At 36.3% G+C, this 12,439-nt stretch overlaps 1 protein-coding gene across 1 annotated transcript in view; it reads right to left on the reverse strand.

Annotated features, from left to right (window-relative positions):
• Nucleotides 1–12,439, reverse strand: part of LOC125240601 (WD repeat-containing protein 47) — a 135,273-nt gene that overhangs the window by 55,881 nt on the left and 66,953 nt on the right. Inside the window, exon 5 of the mRNA XM_048148561.1 lies at nt 5,699–5,919. Within this exon, the coding sequence (XP_048004518.1) occupies nt 5,699–5,919 (221 nt within the window). The remainder of the gene's footprint in view (nt 1–5,698; nt 5,920–12,439) is intronic.

Raw genomic sequence — 12,439 nt, forward strand, 5'->3', positions numbered from 1 at the left:
TACGCCAAATCTTGGTAGTAGCTTCCAAAGCGGACCCCAGGCTCCCATGAGCCGTGGCGAATGCCGATGCCGGGATAACGCAAGGAGGATGATAATTGTGATAGCATCTCAATAAAAATCATTCTAGTAACTAATAACTAAACTGTGCATTTTTACTTACGTTTACTAAGTTAAATAACCAACTAAATATTCTAAACTAATCAATGAACTAAATACCACTACAGACTCTACAGATTCTAGATAATTATTCACTATTACAAATCTGCTTTCTTTTATATTTCATAAAATGGTAGCACATGGTACGAACGGCAGTACGAAGTTCCCGCAACAGACATAAACTAACATGGCCCCATGCCTAGTCGTTTACGTGAAAGGGATAGCATATCACATTGTTAACTCGGTAAAGAGGGATGGACGCGTCTCGGCGCCGCTCAGCACAACCATATTGACCAGTATAAATGAACTCCGCGGACAATAAACAATATTCAACAAAATAATTAATTTGACTTAACTGTGGAATGTTGTTCCATCTTTTTTACATGTAGAAGTGTTAGAAGACTTGCCACACCACTTTATGCTGTAAGAGACCATTGTTTGCAACCAAAATTGATTATTTAAGATTTTTTCCCGAGCGGACACGGACACTGTTAGCGGGTCGTATACTTGGGCGCTACTGATCGGTGTCGCACGCGTTCAAACTTTTATAAACCTGATTTGTCGTATGCTTGGTGACCGCGAGTCGCCCTGTAAGGGCCATCTTGTTGTATTGATCTGTGAATCCACTACACTTAACACATATCAACCTATCGCATCCACCACATACTATTTTTGGGTTTTGACTGTCCGGTTTAGGTAATTGATTTGAACACTTCATGCAAGACGCCATTTTTAGTAACTTTTTTCGATGTTATAGATGATTTAGTTTTCTTGATCAAATAAGTCCACAAAAACACAATATCTACTTCAGATAACACTCCTACGTTAAATTTGATGCCCAATTTAACGAAAAACACACTTTTTGAGTCAAAACAAACTAATTTACGATTATTATATCACTTTCAAACACTAGGCAACGAAAAACACAAGTGCAGTCAAAAGTGAGGGTAGACGAAAAAAATGTTTAAGAAATATGAAAAAAATCACAAAAGTAGAACTTTATAAAGACTTTCTAGAAAAATTGTTTTGAACTTGATAGGTTCAGTAGTTTTTGAGAAAAATACGGAAAACTACGGAACTCTGCACTGAGCGTGGCCCGACACGCTATTGGTCGGTTTTAGGGTTCCGTAGTCAACTAGGAACCCTTATAGTTTCGCCATGTCTGTCTGTCCGTCCGTCCGTCCGTCCGTCCGTCCGCGGATAATCTCAGTAACCGTAAGCACTAGAAAGCTGAAATTTGGTACCAATATGTATATCAATCACGCCAACAAAGTGCAAAAATAAAAAATGGAAAAAAATGTTTTATTAGGGTACCCCCCCTACATGTAAAGTGGGGGCGGATATTTTTTTTCATTCCAACCCCAACGTGTGATATATTGTTGGATAGGTATTAAAAAATGAAGAAGGGTTTACTAAGATCGTTTTTTGATAATATTAATATTTTCGGAAATAATCGCTTCTAAAGGAAAAAAAAGTGCGTCCCCCCCTCCCTCTAACTTTTGGACCCTATGTTCAAAAAATATGAAAAAAATCACAATAGTAGATCTTTATAAAAACTTTCTAGGAAAATTGTTTTGATCTTGATAGGTTCAGTAGTTTTTGAGAAAAATACGGAAAACTACGGAACCCTACACTGAGCGTGGCCCGACACGCTCTTGGCCGGTTTTTTATTAGTATGAATCGGGATACGGGGGAACATGAAAAATATCGTGAGAAACCACCCTAATTCTGACCATATGGCAACCCTAAGCACCATGGTTGGATACCGTTGCATGGCATTGAATCTTCACGCGAAATTTTAAATTTTGTTATCTCCGTAATATTTATAATTTAATTGCATGGTGTAAAGAGCTTTCATTATTTGTATTAAATAATCAATGTCATTAAGGTATTTAATTTGATAGTGATTATTACTATATCGGTCTAAATAGATTTGCAAATACCACCTCATATGTGAACAATTTTTTATAGATCTATACCTCTATATATATATATATATATATATATATATATATATATATATATATATATATATATATATATATATATATATATATATATAGAGCCAGAGCTATTATACGCCTAATAAACTGGTTCAATTGAAATTTTAATAAGTATTATGGATTTTTAGAAATTATTATTTTCATGAATTTTATGACCCGGGTATAGGCAAACTTTAATATTTTTTTATAAAAAAACTAGAAGCCGTAGCACCGTCGGAGTTTTAGTCTACTCTTCAAAACCTTCTTAACTGTAGAATTATGTAATAAAAACAAGGTGAGACAAAATTGGGGTTTTTAATACACTGTGCGGTCGGTCTAATGTTCGCAGATAGATCGCAGGTGTCAGGGTTTCGAATCCCGGCCAGTAATTAAGTTTTTGTTTTTTGTTTTTGTATTTATAAGAGTTTTTTTTTATCTAAAGACGTGATATAATAAAATAGAACCGTCGCTCAGACATTGCATATTAATACCCCGTCATAATGTCGAACAAAGATCGAGCAAATACGAAATACAAAATATATGATCACAAATCACGTGTTGAAAGAGTCGTTTTATGTGACAAATGGTTCAGTTAATAGCTTACATTGAGGCAAATAACCAGCGGAAGCAAAAAAACTAGTGCTAACAACACAAATAATATTCGCATTTGCAAGTCGGCAGAGACAATAGAATACTAAAGATTTATCTTGAATAAAAACAGAACATTCTTATTAGACCAGTGAAGGTTTTAGAAGATAATCTCATAATACATACGAAGTAGAACTACCTAACGTGCCTACCTGTTATCAGTTATTATACTAGTTTTTTATATAGAATTTTACAAGACAGAAATTGGTTATAATGTCACGAGGATAAAGTGACCAATAGCAAATAGGTAGTGATTTGTTAGGATTTTGCATCGACAGAACTAATCCATTCCCTACCGTATGATGACACCTACTTTTAGTACTTTTTCCCCTCACTAGCTCGGAAACACGTGTTTTGTCCTTTAATACCAGCGGGTAAAAACGCATTTTATCCACTAGTGGGTAAAGTAATTTGACCTTGAATAAAGTCAAACTATCTGCTTTAAAATTGATAAAAGTAGGTGAATCTAGTAATAAAGATGATTTACCACCTGTGGAACTACTGGAAGCAGTGATAAACGCATTTTTTGCGTTGTAGTTTCCTCGCTATAGTGAGGGGAAAAGTTTTGTGTTTCGCTTCGCTCGTGGTTCAACTATAGAATCCTTTCACATGCTCGTTTTTCAATTCCACACTCGGCGTTAAAATACAACTTTGCCCCCTTGTATAACAAATAACTATTATTATTGATTACCTACTACTTGCCTTAATTACCTACTGCTCGAGACAGCCACGTGCGCATGCGGCCAAAGTGTGAGTGACTGTAGGACACAACACACTGACATAAACACAGAACTTTATTTATATAGAAGAAACAAGTTCATCTATTTGTATAGGGGCCGAGCGTGTCAAATTTTGTACTGAAGTTGTTTCTTGCCTGTAATTTTAAATATGTCTCAGGCTCTTGATTGTTCATAATTTTTGTGTTGTTGCAATTGAATATCACGTAACGAGGCATTTTTTATGTTTTGATTGACTTCAACTTACAAAAATTGACGCCCGACAGCTGCAAGCTGCGATTAAAGACGGACAACTCAGTGGATTTCACTGAGTTCATTTGACACGCTAAGTAGATACGTTTGCTTGATCTATGGACATAAACATAATACATACCTGCACACACAAACTCATGTTTATATTCCCAAAAGGGATAGGCAGAGCACATGAAACTGCTCAAGTTTCAGTGCCACTCGTAGGTAATTAATGAAGTAAGTATTGAAAAAAAAAACCAAATCGCCCATATCACAATCTATTTACACAATACATACAAGATTACGAGAACACTGCGTTGTTTTAAGTTCCAATGATTTTTTTTCATCGCGATCAATCAGTGTTCCCTTGTAACGTGTAACATTAATTCTAATTCTGACCAAACGTTATTTGCTCGCCGACAAGCCTTAATCAGGGATAAGAGGTAGACTGTAATTATGAAGTATGAACATGTATGCCAGAACTTGTGTAAAATTTAATCAGGAACCTTCCCTTTCACAAACTTTGCTGACTTTACATATACATTATTATACTTTTAATATTATATTAACCGACGAAAAGAGCCAACTTTAGCTGAGTTTGGAATTTTAATGCAATATTAAATCTGTAACATAATGCAAACCCTTCATAATTAATGACTCAGATAATTAAAAAATTAACATTGTAAATAAACCATTTGAGCACGTCGCTAACAATTTAAATGAGACGTCATCATCATCATCACTATTAGGCCGGTTAAATCGTGTCAGATCGTCTAAATGAAGTTAATAAAATATAATACAATTAATATTTCAAATACTCAAATATCACGCGAAAAGCTATGTGAATGAATTAATTTAGAGACATATAAAATACCGCGGTTAACCATAAAAACTTCAGCCTCTTCATAATTCCGGTATAATATTCTATGTCAGATAGCTATATTCACCGCAGGTAAATTTAATATCGTGACGACTTATTTACGATGCGGGAATCAGCGTAAATTAAAGCCTTAATTGAAGCGAGTTCCAACCTCTTCCTGGCAGTGAAAGAACGATATGTTGTTTAAATAATGAGTAATTGAGTACGTTGCGGTGGTCTGAAAATTTAGCTGAAGCGTCACCATATGCATAGGTACTGATCAAGGTGCATCACGCATCTGGAGTATAGCCCTTTATGGATGTGAAACATGAACAATGACCTCAAGAGACAGGAAGACAATGGAAACATTTGAAATGTGGAGCTGGAGACGAATGGAAGAAATGAATTAGTAGTAAGTACGAATGAGGAGATGTTACGCAGAATGAATGAAAGACGAGCCATCTTGAAAACTATCGAAAATACACGAGGAAAAATGATGGACATTTGATACGACACGACCACTATTTTATAACTATTCTGGAGGCGGCGGATATAAGACGCAAGAGAGATCGAGAAAAGCCCAGATGCTGCTACATGGGCCAAAGTAAAAGAAAAAGAGGCCGTGTAGTATCAAAGAGTCAGAAGGCTGGCACAGGATAGAAAAAGCTGCAAAATACTCTAGAGAGTGTATGATGATATCGAGGTTAATCTTAGTATAGGTACTCAAAGGTCACAAAACTATTCTGACTCATACTCAAGTATATTTGAAGCGTTGCATGTGTGAAGGGCCCTTTTGCTCCATAAGCAGAACTAGTGAAAATCAATAGGTATTTCAACGGCTACATTCGCTAAGCAATAGTCAAGTTGTTTGAATGCAAAATTGATTAATGGAATTTTCGTTGCCGTGTTCAGATTGTGTTGGGCTTAACACATTCCCTGCTACATGTAGGTACATACCATCTGTTCACCCTTGTATAAAACTGGAAAAGTAAATGTGTTCAATGTGCTTCATCATTATGACATTGCTATTACCCTTCGTCTGCGATCCCATGACAAACTTTATTAATACGAAAATCGTCACTTACTTGACATCATCTATCTTGGGATAGGTGCATATCCTGAGGGTTTTGGTGTTGGAGCCGACAGCGTACAGTTTTCCGTTGGGATGGAATTCGGCGCAGCGGACCGCCTGCAGGTCTTCGAGCACTGTGACCGGTTTGAATGTCGGCCGGGAGCCGTTCACCTCGCCTCCGACCATGTTGCCCGCCGACATGGGAAGACCATGGCCGCCATTTCTGTTTTGTGCCTATAAAGAAAGTAATTAGTTAACGGACAAACTACAGGAAAAACTATATATTTCACAATTTTCAATAATAAATAATAATGTAGAAAGCGATATTGTTTGCCTACATTTCCGTAACTAAAAACAGGCTTAAAAGCCAGTCCGCACAATCGCTGACATTGTCTTTTTAGTATTGTTTATTTTAGTATTGTTTAATAAGTGGTATTCTTAAAATAAACAGGGTAGGCCAGTGATTAATCTTTTCGTCTCGGCCTCTTTTGTTAATTATAACATTTTGGCATATAAGAATGTTGTCTAAACTGGTATAATAGATGTAAGGCTTGCCTTGCTTGCAAGCTCAAGTGGGAACAGGCGGGACACGTTTGCCGAATGCACCCGGAACGGTGGGCCAAAGTAACTACTGAATAGTCACCGCAGATAAGTCGGGGCACAGGTAGACCAATAAAGTTGCAGCGACTAGCGAGAGCGGCCATCAAACCGTGATGAGATGCGGAAAGAAGGGAATGCCTTTGACCAGCATGCGACCCAATATAGACTATTAAGAAAATGCATTTATCGCTGGTCCATCCCGTGCTAAGCGCTAGAGCCAAGAGTGTAATTTACACAAAAAACAGGTTATGATTGGAGACCTTATTGATATTATATGTAAGTGTTTTCACTTCCTAACTCTCAATTGTATGATTATATTTCATGCGGTTGGTAAAAACATTTCGCTTTGTTTTTCTTATAAAGTAATGGTTCTATCACAAATTCATAATTGACTTTGTAAACGTAATACTAACATACTGCAACATCTCAGTGCCTACATGCAGCCAAGACCTCACCCAGTCTGTAGCTAAACAAAGACATATTAACTTCCAATTGCCCCTGTCAAACAGCAGAGTATAGAATTCATTTTGGTTCATTGGTCAGTTGTTTGCTATATTAAACTATGGCATGGTGTACCTAGAGGTGACAAGGCAAAACTTAGACAATGGCAAACTTGTACTCGTCTCAGGTAGGTTTAATATGCTATTAAATATCTATAGATGAAAAGCCTTTGACAAAAGTTGTCGGAACCATACAACTCGGAAACCCCTTATCTATTATAAGGGATCCTATAAAAAGTACACCAACTCTAATGACGGATGACCCGACATGAAATCATCTGTTCCTTTTCGAACCTTAATTTTTACTTGGCCATTCAAAGCTCTGACTCTCAATGAATAAAACTCGTATTTGATAAGCCGCAAAGGTGTTATGCGAGGTTGTGTAAGTAATTGTAGAAATAGACGGGCAACGAGACTTCTTTTGTGTGGTCCGGAGTGTATTTTTCCGAACGACCGACAACGTTTTCTTATTTTCAGGGCAATTTATCAAAACAAAATTATAGCTTATCATCCTAACGAAGAACTAATCCCTATTTATAGAAACTAAAATAATGTTATGAAATGACACATATTATTCATTTATTAATACTTTACGGCCGTTTCTCGAAAACCTATACGAAATATCGTCACTACTTTGAAAAAATCTCGTATCTCACTCTGCTCCTCAAAGTTAAAACGCAGTAAGTCTATATGCATTCCATACATACTTACTACAATTTTCTTTTCATTGACAGACGAAGATACAAGTTTTTTAAAAGTAGTGACGATATGTCAAATTCAATTTACGTAAGTGATACGTTGGTGGTATTTAAAACACTTGAAACTACGTACCTGGGGTTATTATAAGTCTCGTGAATAAAGCAAAATAAACTTTAAACTAAGGTACATATTTCTAACCGAAATAAATAGAGGCCACTTTTTTCCATTTAAGTACAGCAAGATTCGAAACAACATTAGGTCGATATTAAATTAATTACCATTATGAATTGAACAAAACACGCTCTGTCCGAGGTAATTAGAGTGTATCTGTGGACACAGATATGAACGCGGATATAACATACAATTTACGGTTAAATATGCTGGTATATTTTCTATAAACTCACCAAAGTGATACTAAAAACATTATCAGTTGCTGATTCGTTCTATTTCCGGCATAGCTAAGGGGAGAAAAAATGCAAATCCGATTTGTACTCCAAATTTGCAATGTAAATTTTCATCGAGCTGTAAATTCAGCATTCGTTTTGGGATCTATGAAAGATTAGGCATATGCATGATTAGATCCGGGCGCAATTAATCATTCGCTAATTAAGTTGGGAATTTAGGTACTTATACAGTTACCTTTAAAATGCAAAACAGATACCACCGTTTAGATAATAATAAAAGTAGACTATTAAGGAGATACAAAACAGACATATTCACCGTATTGATATATTCCTGTATATTTTCAACGTCAATTAACGGACCGCTAGGGATGGACTGAACGATGAAAGAAAATAGTATTGATTGAATGATGACGACTGAGCAAGTGCGATAAAAATTACATAAGGCACAGCGGGGCAATTCTCGACTGGGGAGCAATTGTGACAGATACATTTTTTTCATTATTACACTATTACGTTGACTTCCACATGACTGTATCCACTAAACACGCGTGCCATATATAACCGGTGGACACTCTATTTAATAATGCAAACATTGTAAAACATTGAAAAAATGGATCAGTTGCAATTGTCCCCAGTCGCAATTTCCCCGCTGTACCTTACATCAATATTGTACTCTATTCTGTTACAATTTAGGAAAAATTAATCATACGTTATAATTAATATACACAAAAAAAGTTCACTTAAAATCATACTTTACGTGAGAGACTCGATTTATTGAATCGAATTTCCTTATCAAACAGTTGGCGAATGGGAGTTAAGCGAAAAAAATTCTTATTATCCCGTCACTAAAACCCGTCATGACCCTTTTTTAACTTCATTCCAGAGATTGGAAACGAAAATGGGAAGAGTTATATAGGAGATATTTGCGTTTGTCAATAATAAGTTAATGGCACGTTTTATAGGAACTTCGTTTAAACCGAATGTTCCAAGACACTCACGCATTATTTTATCATACAAAAAAGAAGAGTTAAAACTATGCATGTGATACAGCATGACATAATATGTGCTATAAAGATGATACTAGAACCATTTCCAGCGTTATGACATCATAAATCAGTCATAATTGGTTGATAAAAAACGATTGAAACCGTCGAGCACCTGCGAACATTCTCGAAATTCAACAGCTGATGTTACAGTCGTAATGATCGATAAAATACATGGCGTTAAAGCTACAAATCTTTAGCTACTTATTAATCGAAATGGCTAAATTGTTACATGAATGAAACAGGCATATAATTTACGTATTTTTAACAATTAGTTTCAAGAAAAACACGCCAGACACCTCACCCGGGCTATTCGGGAAAGCAGAGAGGTCAGATAGAGTCCTAATATATTTTTATCTACCAACATTGCTATTCTACAAAATAATGCGCTTTCCTTTTTAAGTACTATGTCGCCTGTCAAGAGTTATATCTGTCCTTTCACTTTACTACGTACGTGCATGAAAAATATTGAGTAATTTTATTAAATAAGTAATAAGTAGGTATGTACTTATAATATCGTTCAACAATCAACACTATAGAACTAATAATCCTATTTACTGGGCGTGAGCAAAAAGTAACAAGAAACTCCTGAAATAAAAGAAACGTACGTAGGTAGTAATTGAATTGTACGAGTAGTATGTCGTCTTTAAATAGTTATTATTTCAGCGCTTTAAAGTTGGTGACTCACATCCATACTTCCATACTAATATTATAAATGGGAAAGTGTGTGTGTTTGTTTGTTTGTCCGTCTGTCACGGCAAAACGAAGCGACGAATTGACGTGATTTTTTAAGTAGAGAAATTTGAAGGGATGGAGAGTGTGACATAGGCTACTTTTTGTCTCTTTCTAACGCGAGCGAAGCCGCGGGCAAAAGCTAGTTCAGTCATAAATCAGGAAATTTATTTAAAAAAGAATACTACCTCATAACGTAAAGGTCAATGATAAATGATAATGGAATCCGTTAAAAACATTACCGTCAACAATGCTACAAAATTGCATTAACATAAAACGTGTGAACGCGCCTCACTACAATAAGCAACAATAACAATATTTATGATTGCCGAAGAAAAAGCTTGTACATATGACACCAATGAGAACGGGTTTCTAACTAGAAATGCGTCGATTACCGACTCGATTGAGGTGATACGCGTTAAGCCTCTTTTATAGGGATTATAGGTTTACACTGGTAGGCTTTTACATATTTCGCGCAGAGTGGCTGGCTGACTATGACACTTCTATTTTATTTGGAGTAGCTGTCTAGTGCAATATTAGTAGACATTTTTAGAATTGGTTACATTTACAAATATTTTCTACGTTTATTTTATAAAACAAATTTTAAATAGCAAAATTATGGAGAAAACATATACTGACGGCTGATAGATACTGACGGCTGACAAGGACAAACCTTTCAGTAACTTGGTCTCTTCCAAAAACCAAGCACAATATGCAAAAATCATACTTATACGTATGTGTTAAAATCCTTGCTTCCTCAATAGAAGATTGACCGACTCGCACTTGACCATTTTTTACTGCAGTTGATGTTTAAATGCACCCTACGAACGATTTATCTACAATACTTTTAGTGATTCCCATTCTTTAGTAAATCTGTTTTTTTCAAAACTATTCACAGACTAGCACAAATTGTTTCCTACGAGAGCAACAATACATGATGATGTACCTGATTTGTTATGTATTCACAAGTCACCGCTTGTATTTTTGACCCAGCTTTTTTGAATAAACAGTAGAATTTAGTAATTTTAGTAGGAGGTAGGGCATAGCGAATGATATTCCGCTTTGTGTGGTAGGGCACAGCACAGCGGATATCGTCTCGCTCGAATCTAGAGCAGAGCCCAACTGGGGTAGTACCTCCGCCTTACAGAAGACCGCAGCCAAATAGCACTAGACCCTACTCATAGTGTTGTGTTCCTGTCGGTGAGTAAGGCTGCCAGAGCTCAACGAGGGTGCGGTGCGCTGATGACGGGAGGACTTACGGAACTAACTTGTTCCGTTTATTGTCCTTTGAGTCGTCGGCAACCCGAACCCTCCTTGGAACTTGTACACTTCTTTTTGCTGTGTACTTAACACAGCAAAAGGGAATGTACAAGTTTCTAATGGGGTGGCAACGCGCATGTGACACTGTTTGAGTTGCAGGCGTCCATAGATTACGGTGACCGCTTTACATCAGGCGGGCCGTATACTTGTTTGCCACCGACGTAGTATAAAAAAAAAAAAAGAATGCTGCTGCCACGTAAGTAGTCGTGAATTATGCAAGCACTTTATTCAGCTCTACTTATTGTCAATACTCCAGTTTCATATATGCACATTCCTCAATCAGGTTTTTCTCGAACAAATTAACGAACCGCGTAAACTGTACGAAATCGTAATCGGAACATCGCTTGTAACAGTTTTGATTCGAGTTTGAATCGGTTCGGGCAAGAAAGTTGTTTACAAGTGTCCACGCGATCAACACGAGCCTAAACGAGTGCTACGGACTCGGATAAGTCACGTAACACGGAACCAATTTAGAATTCCGCAAATATAAATTACCTATACACATTGTTATGATAGCTGTCAGATTTTTTTTTACTTGCGAGTGTCTTTACACTTCCAAGTCTTATTTAATAGTCTGACATTGGGAACCTTTTACATCTCCAAATCTTACATTATGAAATATCTGTATTATTTTTAATATGATTTTGAAGGTTATTATAAATGTTACATTTACCAAAGTGGTGTATTTATATTTAACTAGCTTTTGCCCGTGGCTTCGCTCGCGTTAAATTCGATAATTGCGGAATGCTCCATACAAACTTCCACCCCTCATTTTAGGGAAGTGGAGGGTTAGAAAGAGACAAAATGTAGCCTATGTCACTCTCCATCCGTTCAACGTTGTTCAACTATCTCCACTTAAATATAATGGTCATTAGTATATCGAGAGCTCGATAAAAATTAAAAAGGTAATCCCGGCCTATATCCCGGTCAATATATAAGTCTAATGAAAATAACCGTGATTGAATCATTCAAAACTCTTATCTCCCGTTAAAAAAATCACATCAATTCGTCGCTCCGTTTTGTCATGAAAGACGGACAAACAACAGACACACACACTTTCCTATTTACAATATTATGTTTCGTGTAATGTAAAACGTTGATATTTTTCTTTTAAATATTAACGTACCTACCAATTCAGTTGTAAAACATCCCATGTGACCTACTTCCATAAACCTATAAATTTTCACTACTCTTTAAAATTTGTAACGACTACCACCGTAAATATCACCCAAACTGATAGAAAAAGTTTTGCAGTTAGAGTATACTTTGTACGCAGTGCTGTTATATCTCATGTTACTTAACCTTCCTGTGTCATTGTCAAATATCACACCTCAGTCTTGGTCTACCGGTCACGTTGATGACCACCTACATCGTTACGTGACGCTAGTTAAGAAACAAAAATAAATACTAGTATGACGAGGACTGTTTACACTACCACTACATCATCTTTAATCAT

The sequence above is a fragment of the Leguminivora glycinivorella genome, chromosome Z (assembly GCF_023078275.1).
Source record: "Leguminivora glycinivorella isolate SPB_JAAS2020 chromosome Z, LegGlyc_1.1, whole genome shotgun sequence".
NCBI lineage: Eukaryota > Metazoa > Arthropoda > Insecta > Lepidoptera > Tortricidae > Leguminivora > Leguminivora glycinivorella.